A 19,223-nucleotide genomic window follows, 5' to 3' on the forward strand; every position below is an offset into this window, starting at 1 on the left:
GCTATGAATCCACTAGGAAATACAACAAGCTATACAGTCTACAGCAGCAACTCTCAAACATTTTGGTTTCCGGACCCCTTTTTCACAAGTATTAAGAACCCCAAAGAGCTCAAGTTTATGTGTGTTATCTATGCTGATATTTTCGTTAGTGCCATTCAGTTGAATCCAACTTGCTGGTGATTCTGTGGACAGCAGAGTGGAACCCTGCCTAGGCTTTTTGCACAATCTTCTCACCTTTCAGCTCTGTATCAGACAAGCTCCACTGCTATTCATAGGGTTTTCAAGGCCAATTTTTTTGGAAGTGGGTGGCCAGGTCCTTCTTCTGTTCAATCTGGAAGCTCTGCTGAAACATGTCCACCATGGGTGACCCAGTATTTGAAATACCGGTGCCATAGCTTTCAGCATCACAGCAACATGCCACTGCCAAAGTATGACAACTGAGAGATGGGTAGTGTGGTTTCCCGACTAGCAAACAAACCGGGCCACAGCAGGGAAAGCACCAAACCTTGACCACTAGACCACAAGGGCTAGCTATGTCGATATTTAGTGCATTAGAAGTTAAAACTGAGACTAAAAATAAATAAATAAATAATAGCTTTATGGCAGTTTTATCATATGTCTTCTTGAAATATTATATTCTGAGCTAAATGTTATATGGTTCAAAGGTACGAACTGAAGTTCCGGTTTTTTGTTTTTTTGGTTTTTTTGGTTCTAGCACCATTTGTTGAAAAGATCATACTTTCTCTTCTGACTTGTCTTTCCACATTTGTCAAAAATCAGTTGTCTGTGTATGTGTGGGTCTATTTCTGGATACTTCATTCTGTTCCATTGAAGTATATCTATCTGTCTTTGTAAGACCATTACCACCCTGTTTTAATTACTGTAGCTTTATAATAATAAGTCTTGAAATCAGGGAGTGTAGCTTCTCCAATTTTGTTCTTTTTCAAAATTGCTTCATCTCTTTTAGGCCCTTTGCATTTCAAAACAATTTTAGAATCAGATTGTCAGTCTCTACAAAAAAGCCGTCTGGGTTTTGACCTGCTAGGATTTAGTCAGATCTATACAACCATTTGGGACGAAGTGATATCTTACAATGTTGAGTCTTCTGACATATGAACACGGTATATCTATTTGTTTAGGTCATCTTTAGTTTCCCTCAGCAATGTTTCGTAGTTTTTAGAATACAGGTCTTTCATATCTTTTGTAAGATTTATCCCTAAATATTTCATAGTTGTGATCCTATGGTAAACGACATTTTTAAAATTTCAATTTCAGATTATTTGTTGTTAGTATATAGAAATACAATTGATTTTTATATATTGATGTTGTATCCTGCAACATTACAAAATTCACTTATTATAGAAGCTTTTTTGTAGATTCTTAGGCTTTTCTACATAAATAATCATATCATCTGTGAGTAAAGACAGTTTTTGCTTCTCCCTTTCTACTCTGAGTGCCTTTTAATCCTTACTGCATGGTTAAAACCTCCAGTACTGAACAGAATGGATGAAACACTTTTGCTTTGCTACTAACCTTAGGGCAAAAGCATCTGGTCTTTCACCATTAAGTATAATACTAGCTATAGGATTTTCATAGACACCCTTTATCAAGTTGAGGAAGTCCCTTTCCATTCCTAGTTTACTGAGAGTTTTTATCAGGAACGGACGTTTGGTTTCCTCAAATGTTTTCTCTGTGTCTATTGAGATGATCATATGGTCTTTCTTTTTTAGTTTGCTAATATGGTGAATCATATAATTGATGTTTTAGTATTCAGCCTACCTTGCATCCCTGGGATAAACCCCACTTGGTCATGATGTATCATTCCTTTCATAGATTACTGTATTGAATTTGTTAAAATTTCATTTTGAATTTTAGATCTATATTCATGAAACAGATTCATTTATAGTTTCTTTTCTTGTAATATCCTTGTCTGGTTTTTGTTATCAGGTAATGCTGTCCTCATAGAATCAGTCAGAAAGTATTCCTTTCTTTTCAATTTTCCAAAAGAATGTGTGTAGAATTTGTGTATTATTTCTCCATTAAATGATTGGTAAAACCTACCAGTGAAGTAATCTGTGCCTGGAGTTTTCTTTACGGGAGGTATTTAACTATTTAACTATAACAGACATAAGACTATTCAAGTTATCTATCTTTTCTTGAATATGTTTTGGTAAAAACTGAGAAATTTTTAAAATAAAAGAATACACAAGCAAACAGGCCATTGGCCATCAGAATGATAATGACATGCTAACATACCGCACAGACTCTGGAAAACTCCACTATTCGTTCATGAAATAAATAGTTAATTTTACAGTAGTCCCCCGTTATCTGCAGGAGGATATGTTCCAAGACCCCCAGGTATCTGTGGATGCCTGAAACCACAGACAGTACCAAACTCTATATATACTACGTTTTTTCCTATACATACATACCTACAATAAAGTTTAATTTATAAATTAAGCTTAGTAAGAGATTAACAACAATCACTAATAATAATATAGAACAATTAAAACAATATACTGTACCAAAAGTTATGTGAATGTGGTCTCTTTCTCTCTCTCAAAATATCTTATTGTACTGTACTCAGCCTTCTTCTTGTGATAATGTGGAATGATACAATGCCTATGTGATGAGATGAAGTGAAGTAAATGATGTAGGCACTGTGACATAGCATCCTGGGCAGGATGGGGCAGGAGGGTACAAGATTTCATCACGCAACTCAGAATGGCGCACAATTTAAAACTTATGAATTGTGGGGCTGGCCCAGTGGCGCAGTGGTTAAGTTCGCACGTTCTGCTTCTCGGCGGCCCGGGTTCGCCGGTTCGGATCCCAGGTGCAGACATGGCACCGCTTGGCAAAAGCCATGCTGTGGTAGGCATCCCACGTATAAAGTAGAGGAAGATGGGCACGGACGTTAGCTCAGGGCCAGGCTTCCTCAGCAAAAACAGGAGGACTGGTAGTAGTTCCCTCAGGGCTAATCTTCCTCAAAATAAAATAAAAGTTATGAATTATTTATTTCTGGAATTTTCCACTTAATATTTTTGGACTGTGGTTGACTATGGATAACTGAAGCTATGGAAAGCAAAACTGCAGTTAAGGAGGGAATACTGTATTCTGAAAATAGTTTTTACTTTGTGGAACCTCTGAAATGGTCTTGGGGATACCAGGAGTCCCAGGACCACACTTTGTGAAGTGTTGGTTTATGGGAGAGAGACAAGATACCATCACCATCAACAGTCCAGGATTTTATGCTAAGAAGTATTTTCATGAAGTATCCACATATTGAATAGATATTTAGAGCGTTATAGACTACTTTCTAGAGTTAGCACAAAGCTTGAAAAACCTAAATCAGTGTCTCATCCTGTTTCAAGAGAGCCGAAACCTTTTATAAGCAACCCTGAAACAAAGAATGACACCAACCTTGTTTCTGGGTGTCACCCATTCCAATAATACAGTCATAATATAAAACAAACCTGCAGTAAATCGACTCAAGAAAAGAAATGGATCTTCAGAAAAATGGGAGAGAGTGGATATCATTGTGACATTATTTTTCATGAAACTAGATCAAAATATAAATGTGCTGTTAAAATTTGTTTTAAAATATTTTATGAGGGGCCGGCTGGGTGGCGCAGTGGTTAAGTTTGCATGTTCTGCTTCTCGGTGGCCCGGGGTTTGCTGGTTCGGATCCCGGGTGCCTTGCTGTGGTAAGTGTCCCATGTATAAAGTAGAGGAAGATAGGCACGGATGTTAGCTCAGTGCCAGCCCTCCTCAGCAAAAAGAGGAGGATTGGCAGCAGATGTTAGCTCAGGGCTAATCTTACTCAAAAAAAAAAAAAAAAAAGAAAATACATTTCATGAAAGAAAAAATCCCTCTCTTTCAGTTTTATATTAAATGACATTCTAATCAAGGGCTGCAGGTTCCTACTCCAAATCCTGGGGATGCATTTATAAAGAAAAAAGGGGAGGGGAATATTAGGTGATAGTAAATACACTATCCAGCTCAGCAAAAACAACAAAACTGAAAAACCCCAAGGATACTTAAAAGACTGTCGTGTCTCAGGATAGGTCAGGCAATAGCAGCCAGGGGCCACAGAAGGCATAGTGGGGGCCAGAACAGTGCGTCTCCAACTATCTACATTGAAGGAGCAGTTATTGTTTGTTTTGTTTTATTTTGTTTTCCTAATCCTTCACAGATTGATGCCTTCATAAAATGCATTAAAAATGAGTTATTAGAAAAATAAAAAAATTTTTAAACATCAAAATGCAAACCCAATATTTTTATCGTTACAGTCAACAGACATATGATTACTCTGTCAAACTGCTTTATATGTTTCTAAAGACTCTCAATTCTGTACTTATCTCATCATGAACCAAAACAGACACACTTTGGGTAGCACTGACTAGAAGGTCTGACTGCATCCTTTGCTCTCCCTCATTTTCCCAGGGTGATCATTGAACTAGGTGAGCAAGCACCTCAGTTGTATGTGTGAATACTTCAGCAAGTACGATACATGGGTCACCTGGAGCCTTGATATTCAGTTTCACATCCCTTGAACCCTGACCATCAGTCTCATTTCCCTCCTCCTCCTCCCCAATCATTTTATGTATTGTTTCCTGACAGATTTCTCTTCCTAAATACAATCCCAATCACAGTACTATTCAAAACAATCACTAAACTTCTTAGTTGAATATTTAAGGCTTTTCCTATATCATTATATTTTTAAAATGCTTTCCTTTCTTATCTCCCACTACTCTGTGCACATGTTCTATGATTTAGCCAAACTGGACTGCTGTACTGTTCTCCACACAGGCTGTTTTGCCGCCTGACATCATATTCATTCATTCTCTCTGGCTTCTCTCTACCAATACGCACAGTCTTTCAGGCCCATCCCAAACGTCACCTCCTTCATAACGATTTTTCCCAACCAGCTAGAATCTCTCACCAATCCACTAAAGAACGCTGTAGTTCTACTTTAATTATTATGATTTGCATCACTGTTGTTATATAGTCATCTTATGCCCCTAACCAGATTTTACTCTTGAGTTGTAGGTCTGCTGATTGATGAAAATGGTTTAGTGATAACAGATGACAGACATAAACTGACACTACCCCGGTCAGGTGCCAGGTGGTGCCTCTATGATGTCGGTAGAGAGAAAGTCATCACAGAGAAAGCAGCTACTGACAAAAAAAGGTCCATTGCAATGATCACGTCCCATAATTCCTGTTATTCTCACTGTGCTACTTGGTTCTAATCTATACTTCCCTTTCTGGATTATAGGTGGCAATACCTCCTACATAAACAGGCTGAAAAAATAGAGAAACTTAAAAAAGACAATATGAAGGTATTAGTCTACACTTTGCCTTAAAAAACCAACTGCAGGGGCTGGCCCCGTGGCCAAGTGGTTAAGCTCACGCACTCCGCTGCAGGTGGCCCAGTGTTTCGTTGGTTCAAATCCTGGGCGCAGACACGGCACTGCTCATCGGGCCACGCTGAGGCAGCATCCCACATGTCACAACTAGAAGGACCCACAACGAAGAATACACAACTATCTACTGGGGGGCTTTGGGGAGAAAAAGGAAAAAAATAAAAATCTTAAAAAAAAAAAACAACTGCATAAAATAGAATTACTAAGACAAGGAGGTTTGGTTTTTAACAAGCACTAATTAATGTTGAAGTTCAGAGTTCTGATGAACATTCACCTGATCAAACCTATCTGAAGTTTTGTGCTTATTTCTGGTCACCACAGTTTAAGAGAAATGCCCGCAATCTAGAAAACTTCCTGAATGGAAGCATGAGGAGAGAGAAAGATTTAAAAACTTATGACATATATTGAAAGTGTAAAAGACTAAGGATGCTCAGCCTATAAAAGAAGAGAATCTCTGGTTGTGCTAAAGTGTTTCTGTTGTAATGTGATATATGCATTCCTTTAAAAAAAACTGCATTCTAGTAAATTATACATTAAGAATAAGAGGCTCATGAGAAAAACATGGTAAGGGCAGACCTTATCTTACAGTTGCCTGTACAACTTTGTAACAAGAGCATTAACAAAATCCAACATAATCCCAGTAAAAATACAAACATACTTAAAATGACACACTATATTCCTACTAAATAAAGAGCTATTTTAGTAAACATAGGGCTTTTAAAAAAGGTAAAGGTAATTTAATGAAAGGGGCTCCAGGGAAGATTCAAACTGCTGAGTTCTGGAAAGAGTAGAGGGATATCATCATCAGAAGTTACAGTGGAGACATAGATGTTGGACAAAATGTCACGATGCCAGAAAAGGAGAGTTCTAGCTCATTGTCTTGTATTTGTTTCTTTGCCACAAAGATATGGAGAAACAACGCAATAAATACTTAAATACAGAGGGTATGGCAAAACTGAGCCAAGCGGAAGGATACGGAGTGAATGGACACTGTGCAGTTACAACATAACTCCATGGCTCACTATCTTCATCTGTATCAGCGTACTGTGCATTCAGCTGTTGTTATTTACTGATGAAAATATTAATGTGCCAGGAAAAATCAACTAGAAACCACTGCAACTTCTGCATTACACTGACAGGCTTCCACTATTTTCCAATCATATATGAACTAATTCATGTTACTAAAGCATGCTCTGTAGCAGAATAGACTGTACTTGAAGGACCAGCACTATATATGGGGACAGGGTAGCAAAGCAGGTCAACTCATAATCATGGAGATACAGCTAGATACTAAAATTACAATTTGAAAGACAAAAACACAAGCACACCATGAAACATAAAAGCAAAATAAAATAATAAAAGAAAACCAAAAGGAGAAAGTTCACAGAAGCTAGCTATTACTGTTCTTCATTTTTAGTAGGAAAATATACTACTGTCAGAATTACCATAAGTTATATCTGGAAATTTGGGGCAAGAGAAAATTTGAGTTTTGAATTCCAGATGGGGGAAATCAGAAAAGAGGAAACCAGAAATAATAAACATAACTCTATCTTAAATTCAATAAAATACTTTCTTCCTAGTCTACAATAAATTCAACACTTTGAAATATAAATTAAATGACTAAATAAGATCAAAACCATTTCTATTCTGCATCTACTCTAAGCTCAGAAGTGTATTAGTACCATCATATTCATTATCTCATTAATATTCCCAACAACCAGGTGTTGTGGTACCTGACCACATTTTAACAGCTGGGGAAACTGAGACGGAAGAGAATTTAGTACACTATATGTTACTAACAGATCATTTAAAAATAAGAAAGAAGATGGAACAAAAGCAGGAAGGAAAGGAAGAAAGAGGGAGGGAGACTTCAACCAAGTTGAAGATGCTGGTAACATATAAACTAAGAAAGCACGGTATTAAAAACCACTCACACTCATTGGACCAAATCCCTTTTCACTTATCTTTCTATGATGCCCCAGGTGCCTCTGTGAAGAAATACTCCCCTCCATAATCTAGAAAACAGATGGGAAACAACTGCCCACAGGCCAAATCCAGCCCCATGCCTGTTTTTGAAAATAAAGTTTTATTGGAACCCAGCCACACTCGTTCATTTACATACTGTCTGTAGCTGCTTTCATGCTATGACAGCACAGTTGAGTAGTTGTGACAGAGACCATATGGCCTACAAGCCTAAAATTTCACTATCTTGCCCTTTAGAGAAAATGTTTGGGGCCCCTGCTCTCCAGTGTATTTTTCTCCAAGCTCTGCTTCTCTCTCTAGAGAAGGGAAGTGGTACAAGGACAATGAACTGAAAGCAGTCGTGGGTCCCCTACTTAATGAAAGAATAAAGGGAAGCTCCCTACAGAGTAAGTTTTCAGATCATCTCACTACTTTCTTTGTGATTAAGTCTCAAATAGAAATTTTGGCTCAATTTAGCAATGACAAGTCAGACTTATTACAGGAATAAACAGCACCCCACTTTTACAGCACCTGCTTCCAGGTACACATTCCTACTTTTATAAAAATATGTCCACTCCTATTTAATTACACAGAAACTTTCCTTCAAGATAGGATGAAGGTTCTCTGTGAATTCTTTATGGTCTTTCAAGCAACAGACAACTGTTTTTGCTTTAAAGCCAGATTTCAGAAGAGTGAGTTATAATAGTCTTTAGTTCCAAAAGCTCCTTATTAAGTGTGACTTTATTGGATCCAAAAAATTCCCTAAACTAAAAAATCTCAAATTCTGAGACATCATTTAATCTGTGGTCCAGAGAAAAATCTTTGTGAGGTCAGCCTTTGAATTTATAGTCATTTATCTGGATCAGAGGGCTTTTTAATGTTTGCTATCTTATGCTTGCTAAGAAACAACTATAATCGATATATATCACCCTAAGAAGCTTGCTTGATTTTAAATAAAGAGAATATTTGGGGGAAATTATCAGTTTCCTTCCTAGTAAATATGTGAAAGTAAGCGGACTTTCAAACAATTCCAAATAACAAAAGACAATGCAAGAATTCAGCCAAAAAAAAAAAAAAAATTCCAGGGAGATTAATTAGCCTAATTCTCTTCTTCTGGGTGCAGAGAACGCAAAATTCTCCTGTTCCTAAAGGAAAGTGAGAAGAATGAGAAATTTCAAAACTGCAAATTTACTATAACTTTATCTTTGATGACAAGTCACAAAATGTGACTGTCATACACACTTTTTTTAACACATGCCATTACCTATTTTCCTAACTGTATGAAAGAATGATAGCACCACTTGAAATGAGTTTTCCCCAGCAACATTTCCTTTAAATTTTTCAAAGAGAGAAATATCAGTAAGAATATCATATTCAAGGATATCATGAATTAAAACTACTTCTTAAAAAGCCTCCTCTGTGGGGCTGGCCCCGTGGCCGAGTGGTTAAGTTCGCGCGCTCCGCTGCAGGCGGCCCAGTGTTTCGTTAGTTCGAATCCTGGGCGCGGATATGGCACTGCTCATCAGACCACGATGAGGCAGCGTCCCACATGCCACAACTAGAAGAACCCACAACGAAGAATACACAACTATGTACCGGGGGGCTTTGGGGAGAAAAAGGAAAAAATAAAATCTTTAAAAAAAAAAAAAAAAGCCTCCTCTGTGATTGTTTTGGCCAGGATGCTATAATTTGAGTTGTTTCTTCTCAACAATTTCACTTCAGTGTTTCAATTTTTCAAGTTTCCATCCCATTTCTACAACTCATTTTGTCAAATACCCACTGAGTATATTTCCTATTCATTCACATCCTCGTTAACACCAATAATCTGATCTCTATCCTGACCATTACACTGAAGTGTTCTCTCAACATCCCTGTGGCCCCAGCAAATCAAATGTCTTTCCTTGGGTATATTATATTCTTGTTCATGCAATGGCATCTGATCCTTCCCTTCTTAATATGTTAAAACTTTTGGCTTATACAACTCTGGGTTCCCATAGACCTTTCACCCGCTCCCTAAATCAAATATGCCCAGACGGTCCCACCACTTGATCATCCACAACTTAGCTGTCCCTTTTCCCTCTCCTATCTTTAAAAGTTATGCCCCACTAGAGGTCTAGTTTATGGCTAAACTTGGTCACACAGGTTTCTCGAACCATTCCAATCCACAACAAGCTTTACATTTTTAAAGGTCTACTATACATGTAGCATATAAATTAGAGAACTATTTTTTAATTAATGTTAACTATATTTAATTGACTATATTATAAGGTATTTGGGGACAATGATTATCCTTGTGCTTCTTTTTTTGCTTATCTAATCCCCTATAGATTCTAGCACCACTTTAAGTCAAAATCAATATTTCGGGGTTCTGCATGGTAGTGCACTCAAGAACCAAGCCTGTTGTGGGCACTCTGTTGCAGTTATTATAAGCAGCTCAGAATCCTGGGCACGGGGTACAGGCACCATCCCTGTTCAAGGTTCTCTTTCTGCCATCCACTGGGTCCTACCTACTAAGATCCCCCTTAATACCACTCTATAGTGTAAATCAAGGAAAGAGAAGAGCCTGGATCCCATCTTTTCCTCCTCAGCCTCTAACTTCTCCAGAGGCATTCCCATTCCAAGCCTAGCCTGACCTCCTCACTTAAGTTAAAGCGAAATGATTTCATGTATTAATACAATCAAATTTTCCTACCGTAGGAGGGAGTTTCAGCATCACTGCAGGTCAGTGCAGTGGCATACTTCTCATTGTCTTAACGTGGAATTAAAAATCACAAAAGGCCATCTTTGGCTCCCCATGTCTCCTTCTTTCACCTCTTTTCCATTTTCACCACTAACTCCTCTTCTTGCTGCCCACTTTCTCTCTTCTTTGTGCTGGCCCTGGAATCCCTGTGGACTGCATCTCCCACTTTCCCCTGATTCAGTGACACACATTACATTCCATCTTTGCTCTACCCATTTCAGGGTTTCAGAGAGCCCATCTACATCTCACCTCTGAAAAACACTCCAGACGGATTTATATTGGAACACAGACCACTGTAGCTCTCAATTTAAGGTCTTTTCTCAAATTCACTTATTCTCTCTACTTCAAGACAGATCTAAAGAGACTTAGCTTCCCATTTGGACTACTAAAGGTAAAATAACCTAGCAGTACAGAGTATTTCTTGCTGCAGTTTGGTGTGTCAGAAAGACCACTGGCCTTGGAGCCAGGAAGATCTGCATACAAATTTCACTTCCACAAACTGCTACCTGGACCACTTACATAGCTGAGCCTCCAGAGTCCTTATCTATTTAAAAAAATGGTGGGGAAAAAATTACGTTGCAGAGTTGTTAAGAATATTAAATAAGATGATGTATATAAAGCACCTAGTCCAGTTCCTACAGACAGCATTTATTCAATACAGATTAGTTCTCTTCCTTCACTGTCACCCTTCAAAGCTTGTCAGCACTAGTACCCACTGATAAATGAGGCTAGAGGCACTAGAGAGGGCTGCAGTCACGCCATCACTGTGCCAATAAATCCATTTACATCTGAGTTTATTAAGCCAAAGTAGAAATCCATAGCTTCTACTTAAAGCAGTACTTCTTAACACTGGCTGCACATTAGAATTACCTGGGGAACTTGTAAAATATAAGGATACTTGGGCCTCATCTCCAAAGATTCCAATTTGATTGACCTGAGTAGGGCGAGGGTATCAGTGCAGCCCAGGTTGAGAACCACTGACTTAAAGGTAACTGAGATCATTTAGAGTTAAATGGGACCCCCGGGGCCCTTGGAACTTTTTGCCCACTTTTACAAGTTTCCCTAGACAAGACTATGCAGAATAGATGCAATCTCCCCAAATTTACTTTCCACAGACTCCTAAAATAATATCAGGGAACCAAGCCACTTCAGACAGATCTCTATCATATAATAAGACAGCAATCAAGGTAGAAAAGTATCCAATAAGCATCCAATAGAATTCTAGTGTATCATACATCATCATGCAAACACAAGAACATATACCTTAGGAGATAATTTCAAAATTATCTGTCATACTTTCTATGCCCTAGGATACCTGAAAATCTAGGCCTAAACTGCTCTTTCTATTAAATTATACATGTGTTATCTTTCAGTTAGTGGCTCCAATCACAAATTTAGTAGGCTTATAAAGAGAATGTGTGACGGTTAATTTTATGTGTCAACTTGACAGGGCTAAGGGATGCCCAGATAGCTGACAAAACACTATTTCTGGGTGTGTCTGTGAGGGTGTTTCAGGAAGAGACTAGCATCTTTATCAATAGACTCAGTAAAGAAGATCCAGCCTCACCAACTGAGGTGGGCATCATCCACTTCTTGAGGGCCCAAATACAACAAAAAGGCTGAGAAAAGGTGCATTCTCTATCTCCACCCCCCCACCCCCTTCAGCTGTGGCATCCATCTTCTCCTGCCCTTGAACGTAAGAACCCCTTGGTCTCCAGCCTTCAGACTTCATGACTTACACCAGTGTTCCCCACCTCCCCTGGTTCTCAGGCCTTTGGATTTGGACTGAATTACACCACCAGCTTTCCTGGTTCTCCAGCTCGCAGACAACACATTGTGGGACTTCTTGCCCTCCATAATCATGTGAACCAAATCTCATAATAAATCTCTTCTTATATACATCCTACTGCTTCTGTTTCTCTGGAGAACTCTGACTAATACAGAATGGTTCCCTAGTTCAGAATCAGTGTCTCCACACCTGAAGGTGAAATGTGGTGTCAATCCATTTACTGCTGTCATATTCCAGCAATCAATGACCGCCCTGTACTACGGGGAGTTGTACCTTATCTACCTGAGATGCTCTTCAGAACACCCTTCTGCAGCTCACCTGGCTATCAGACTGCCATGGCCAACACACAGAGGTATTCCATTTGGCCTGCAGTATTTTTTAAAAATATTTATCCATTGCCATCACTTACAAAGCAGACTTTTTTTTCATGTAAAAAAAAAACCACCCTGAGATTCTGGGCTCCTTTTAATAACATCTGCATATCTGGCAACATTAGGCCCATACTCTCACATGGAAACAACTCTGTAGCTGAGTAACAGCTGCTGTCTTAGATGAAGCACACACTTGCTAGTTCACTACAGTTCTCATCCTTTCCTATGCTATCATATCAAGCCAGATTCACTCCTTTTCAGTACCTGCCTGGCCTGTGAGTATCTGCATTTGCTAACCTAGGTTTGATTACAAAGCAGATTGATTAAGCAGATGAACCTGCTGGCCAATGTCAGACTGAGGAGGTAGATCCCACACAGAATAACCTCAGCACATGCGGACGCTTGGATGCTCTCCTCCACGTTAATGACCTTCTTAGACCACGTATGATTCCAATCTGGCTATCTCCCTAAGACTCTCTGCCTATCCTACGCCCCTGAACCTGTCTTGATAACCTGACCTTAATTCCTGCTTTCTGCCTCTGTTTGATGCAGTGACCTCTGTTCCACCATCCTGCACTGAGTGTGCCCTGACTGATCAATACAGCCACAGTGGCTTCCAAAGAAAGATAAGAAGAATGAGAACCTCATTTCCTGACATAGATGGCCTATTTTAGCTTTTTACCCTCAGTTCATTTCCATATAGTATCATGATTCAGATACCACAGTGGGACTAAATAGCAGCAAGCAATCCATCAGGATGAATGAGCTCATTATGTGATGTTAAATGTTCCCAATAAGACTAATGTAGAAACTAGAAGTCCAAGTACTTCAGCCATAGTAAATTGGTCACAGTCCTGCTTCTGGGCTGGGCTAGGGCTCAAAAGTTCCCAGTTCAGAGACACTCCAGCAACTATTTAGACTATTGCTATGGACTGAATGCTCAGTGTCCCCATTCATATGTTGAGGCTTAATCCCCAATATGATGATATTTGGAGGAAGGGCCTTTGGGAGGTAATCAGATCATGTGAGTAGAGCCCTCATGAATGGGATTAGTGGCCTTATAAGAAGAGACACCAGAGAGACGCTCTCTCTCTTGGCCATACAAGGACACTTTGAGAAGATGGCTGTCTATAAGCCAAGAAGTGGGCCCTCACCAGACAATGGATGTGCTAGTGGTTTGATATTGGAGTTCCCAGCCTCCAGAAATGTGAGAAATAAATATCAGTTGTTTGAGCCACCCAGTCTATGGTGTTATTGTTATAACAGCCTGAAATGACTAAGACAACTATATAAACAATTATGGTCTCATCAAACAAAATTAACACCCACTTTTTTTGAAGGTTATTTTTGTCATATATGTTATCAGCAGGGAATAATTACTATTTAGACTTCTAGTTCAGTGAGATCCATCAATTTTCCTAGAAATTTCCGTACGATGCTGCTGAAGGGTGTCCTAACTACAGGATTTTAACTTCACTATATTCTGAATAAAACTGGCTCATTATTTTAAGAGGCTAATTCAAACACATATCATGTTTACAAGTAAGCTTCTCTCCTCCCCAAAATACCATATTCTTAGTTTCTGAGTACTTCTTGTTCAGATAATAAAAATTTTAGTCGAAAACTAGAACCTTTCCTTAGTTATCTCACTATGGAGTATGGTTTTCCCAAAAAAAACACAATGCTTTCTTAGCATCATATTAATTGGGTTTAATAATTCTCAAAACAAGAATATACATAAGTCAATTTTCACCACATCCTAAAAAAATTAAGAACAGCATCTTCTAATGACTAGCTCTTCCTTAAAAGAAAATATATATACAAGTATAAAACAATCTTTCTTTGGTTTAGTTACCGTGGTGAATACATACATTTTTATCATATCACTAATTCCCCCTTATTCTGCGGACCACGATTTCTCCCCATTAACACACCAGTAGAGAACTTCATGGGTGCACACCTGGGCCCAAGTGGGACAGACATGGGAAAATTGGTCTATGCCTATCTGTAGACTGTCCAACATGGGATCTGTTTCCTGCAATGTAGGCTACGGAGGCAGAAGACTTGTACTACATTTCCCATTTAATTTATACTAATCTGTGCTGGATTTCTAACACCCATAATTAAAGAATCCTAACTAATACAGAAGTATGTTTTAACAACTGAGTTTTTATGTAAATGATTCATCTAACCCTGTGATTTACCTCAACCAAGAATAAAATTCAGATGTTGAAGTCAGGATTCATTTTGAGAATAAATTCACTCTATCCCATGTAAGAACCATATACGCTTAGAGTACAATATTAAGCAAAATGGTATCGCTGAATATTTAATGGCTTTTTCATCCTAATGTCAAAGAATTCTATTAGTGGATAAAATAGGTACACTTGGAAATAGAAATTTATGAGTGGATGATGGCTTCATCATAGTGTAATGAATTTCACTGTAGTAAATCAGTAGGGTATGTAGTCAAATTCCATGCTTTCTCAATATTTACAACTTCTACTTTACCCTTCATTTCTTTGGGATGGTGAGGTAAAACTAAGTTGAGGCCCCTGAAGACCATCCCAACCCTAGGAATTGAGGAGTTTATTTTGAGACTTAGACCATCAGACATAAGCCTGGTCATTAGATTAGGAGCATCTAAATGTAAATGATATATAAGGCAGCTCCTAACGAAAACTCTGTTTTAAGAATAAGCCAAATGTTCCAAGGTTACGTATGATTCAACAACTCTAGGAACTTATAATATCTTAAAACCATCCACAGGTATTCTGGATTACTTCCAGTATGCAGGTAATTTTTTTTTTTTTTTTTTTTTTGCTGCTGTTTTGTGTTATATAAGAGTTTCTCTTTTTTTGTCCTTGTTGTCATTTTATTCTCTTTTTTGTCCTTGTTGCTGCAGTTGCATGAACTAAAGATCCAGAAAGACATTAGTTTTGCATTGTAGGCATTTCACCTATAGGAGAAAAATCATTTCAAAGTACTTTGGAGAGGGGAAGGTGGAAAGCTTTCCAATTTTGCCAGATAGGTTCCACCTTTCTCCTGTCTGACTGGCAATGGAAATAAGGGCATAATAATATAAAGTTAGAACTCTTAGAATAGAAAATATGAAAATTTGATTTTGAAGAGAAAAATATTAGATATATCGTGATCCAAGAGGCATTTTTTTTCTTCTGACCCTCAAGAACATGAGCAGAGGCAATATCAAGTTCAAATAAACAGGACAACCATTCAAACTGATAAGGCCCAATAAATCAAAACAAAGATATTGTAACTGTAAATTACGGATTTAAGTGATTACACGAATAATATTGAATTTGGCTTTAAATCAGCTGAAGGAGAATTTTAACTGGAATATATGGAGGTCAATGAGTCTGTGATCTAAGAGTTTCCAAGGAGACTGCTTGCTGTTCTAATTAAGCACAGTAACTGCTGACAGCTAGGCTTGGTAATCACAGATCCAATATGTATAATTTCCACAACAAGAGTATAGAGAAACTAATATAAACTGTTGACTTCCATTCTTACTCAGACTTCACAACCCCTGGATTCAGTGTGGAAAACCAGTCAATTAGAAACTAAAAATGAAAGTTTAATGAAGCACAAAAATCCCACATTTTACTAAGGGGAAAAGAAAATAATTTTTCCCCCTTGGGTGGAACATATTTAAAAAGAGTCTTCCCTAATCTCTTCTATGGTCTACAGTTTATATTCCACCAGACCACACTCCCAATCATTATCTAGATTAATATCTAATATTATTTATTGACCACTACAATACGCGGGAAAACTTGTACAAGGATTCTGTCTTCTCTCCACACTGCTAAAACCACCATTAACTCTTTAAACAACATCAAATTAGAAAGGCAGAAATTTTTCTTACACTAGACTAAAGCTATATAACCACAGCTTGAAATATGGGGCTGAGAGCAGCCAGTCAAATCTTAAATCACAACCCAAATCCTCATTTCTGATGAACCCAGGCCTTTGTCCTAAGGCTTCCTGTTCAGAACTTGCTCCATGGTCCATTTAGTTTCTTTCACACTAACCACAGCCTAGTCACTTGGATTCCACCTCTTCCTGGCAAAGCATTTGCAAATTAGCTGCTCCTCAAGCCACACCTTGCCTGCATCACATTTTAAAAGATGACATATACACTGGCCTAACCCCATTCTGGGTCTCTCCAGGACAGCCCAATTTTGAAGGTGCCTGAGATCAACCGCTGACATAAAGAAAGAAAATGAAATGCACTTTAGCACAGCATAGTTAACATGCAATCTTACCTAAAGACAGAATGTATATTAGACAATTTCTATGAGAGTCTTTCATCCCAATAAGATTATTAACTAAAGGTGATTTTTCACACCAAAGTTTAATTTACTTAAACTAATTTTATCTTATAAGGAAAATTCATTTTGAAATTACTTTTAGGGTTACTATTTTAGCTTTTAGGTAACAAAGTAACTCAGTGGATCTTCATGCAGTAAATATTTTTAATAGAATTTATCACCTGAACAAAATGCTGGCAAACCAGTCACACAAATATTCATAGTTAAATAATTACTTAAAAAGCTCATTTATATTCTCATATTAATAATCATATATTTTTACCTTGAGAAGGTATGTGGGAATATTGCTAAAATCCACTGGCAACTTCAAAAGGAAACGAGCTGAAAATTCACCAGTCTGTAGAAAGAAAGGTATAATAATAAGATTAAAATCAAAAATCGATTATGAAGTGACAATTATAGCCAAGGCCACAAGTTCAACCTGTTCAAAATGCAGGCATCTTTAATTTGGGTTTCCTAACATGAAGCAAGAGAAGAAGGTTGGAGAAGGAGGGGAGGATCAAAAAGAAGTGTTAAATTATTAGTTACAAAAAAGCACAATTAGAATTTTTAAAATCTGCATTTTAAATGTGCAATAAAATCATGCAGTAGTATTACCCTTTGTTTCTCAAAAATATAAAAAGAATACATGAATGTATGATTTTTTTAATCCAAACAATAGAGATAGACCTGCCCCTTCAATTCATTTGTTTTTACTAAAGCATTCAGACCACTTTGCCAATATTTATAACCCACAGGCTAATGACACATGTCACGATCCTTCATAGCGTGTCTCGAAGTACATATAAAGGTCAAACTTCTACCCACATAAAGCAGTACATCAGTGGGTACCCCAATAAGATTCTAACCTCCTGACAATCTGCTAACATCATTATCATCAACTAATATTTTTCAGTAATTCTCCCCATGAACTAGCCTCTGTAGGAGAAATGTACAGAGGCTTGGTGATTGAAAACATTTAACTAAGCCATAAATAACAGTTTCTATTTTTTTAAAATAGAAAACTCACGTAAAATAAGAAAGTTTCCCTCTAAATTTTTATGATGAGAAAAGCTAAGGAATCACATGAAAAACCCCCAACTTTGTCATAGTGTAGAGGAGAGGTTTTCCAGTTAGGCTATGCAGACACCTAGGGGTTCCAAGCAACGTGTGCAAAGGCAACAAAGATGGGTGCTGAGCTAGTAGGGTCCCAGGTCTTCCGGCCTCTCTCATTGCAAGCCTGCAGCTCAGCTTGGGATTTTGAAATATTGTGTTTCACTATGATAGGTCTGAACACAAACTCTGGGGATGACCCAGAACTACTCTAAAGAGTGGATTTCTATCCTTTTCACACTGCGACCACTCAAGAGCTCCCGAGATCACCACTGCCCCTCCCTCTGTAAAAAAAACAAGCACTTCAAATTCCTTAAAACACATCTTTAAACATAGCAAGCATTTACAAATATTTTTTATGGATGGGTGGATGAACACACATAGGCAAATATGCACACCTCTTACAGAAGATTCCACAACAGTCACCACTCTTTTCTACAAACACCCTAGCAACTGGCTTCAAGATTCTGGCCCTAATTTTAAAACTCTGACCTAAAACTTTGAAAATGCAAACAGAAATATAAACTTTGAGCTCAAAAGATAAAAATGATAACTACCATCTGCATAGCTGTTTGTTGTTTGTTTTACAGCTTACAACATCTTTTAATTTACATCGACCTCTGGCTCAGGACAGAGCACTTCTCCATCGCCACAAGACTAACCCTGTGACAGAAAAGGCAGAAATGAGAGAACTAAATGGACAGAATCAAAGTTGAGGCAAGCCCGATAGAGTCACAGAAGCCACCATGGCACCAGGAAGGCCATGGTGAGAAAGAGGACTAATCCTTAGAGCTGAACAGCTGTACTCAGTATGGAACACCAATGTGTGCAGGCTTCTCGCAACTCGACACTTGAGACAATAGTTTAAGAGCCCCCTAAGGATCTACAAACAGCTCACCAAGGTGGGTGGGAAGAGAAGGTTTGTGAAAGATGATAAACAATTCTTACCTTCCATTAGAGTCCAAGATTACTAGAAAGGTATAGTTTTGGTGTTACGTTAAGCTCCTCAAGGACTCTAGAACTAACATACCCTGTTAAGTGTGATTCTTTAGACCTAAGTCCAAAGGGTCACACTTTGAAAGGGGTAAGTACAAGGACAACATGTAACAGTACAGAGTTATATAGGCACTTATAAGAGGGGCATCTAGCCCAGTGTGGGTTTGGGATTTGGGGAAGAAAAACAGAAAACTCTCTCTTTAGTGCTGCATACAGTGCTACAGAGGAAAGAACACTGACCAAAGAATACATGTTTCCAACAACAGTCCCCATTCTTTTTCTGCTATATAATCAATTTTTTCCCCTTTACCCACTTACTCCCATCAGCATGCAAACATCATTTAAAAAGTCTTTCTTGACTTCACACCCCTCTTCAGGCCCCATCTCATGTCTCTGTTCTACTTTCCAAAAAAAATAATCTCCTGCAAAGAATTAGTCTATTTGAGGTCTACATTTCGTCTTTTATTTACATTTTGTCTCTTGAACCCTCTCAGT

At 38.1% G+C, this 19,223-nt stretch overlaps 1 protein-coding gene across 3 annotated transcripts in view; it reads right to left on the minus strand.

The window, feature by feature from the left end:
* The window catches only part of BABAM2 (BRISC and BRCA1 A complex member 2), a 420,511-nt gene that overhangs the window by 242,669 nt on the left and 158,619 nt on the right, over window positions 1–19,223 (minus strand). For all 3 annotated transcript variants that reach the window (XM_070572970.1, XM_070572969.1, XM_070572971.1), the window contains one exon: window positions 16,903–16,977. In XM_070572970.1, the coding sequence (XP_070429071.1) occupies window positions 16,903–16,977 (75 nt within the window). The remainder of the gene's footprint in view (window positions 1–16,902; window positions 16,978–19,223) is intronic.

The sequence above is a fragment of the Equus przewalskii genome, chromosome 14 (assembly GCF_037783145.1).
Source record: "Equus przewalskii isolate Varuska chromosome 14, EquPr2, whole genome shotgun sequence".
Classification (NCBI taxonomy): Eukaryota; Metazoa; Chordata; class Mammalia; order Perissodactyla; family Equidae; genus Equus; species Equus przewalskii.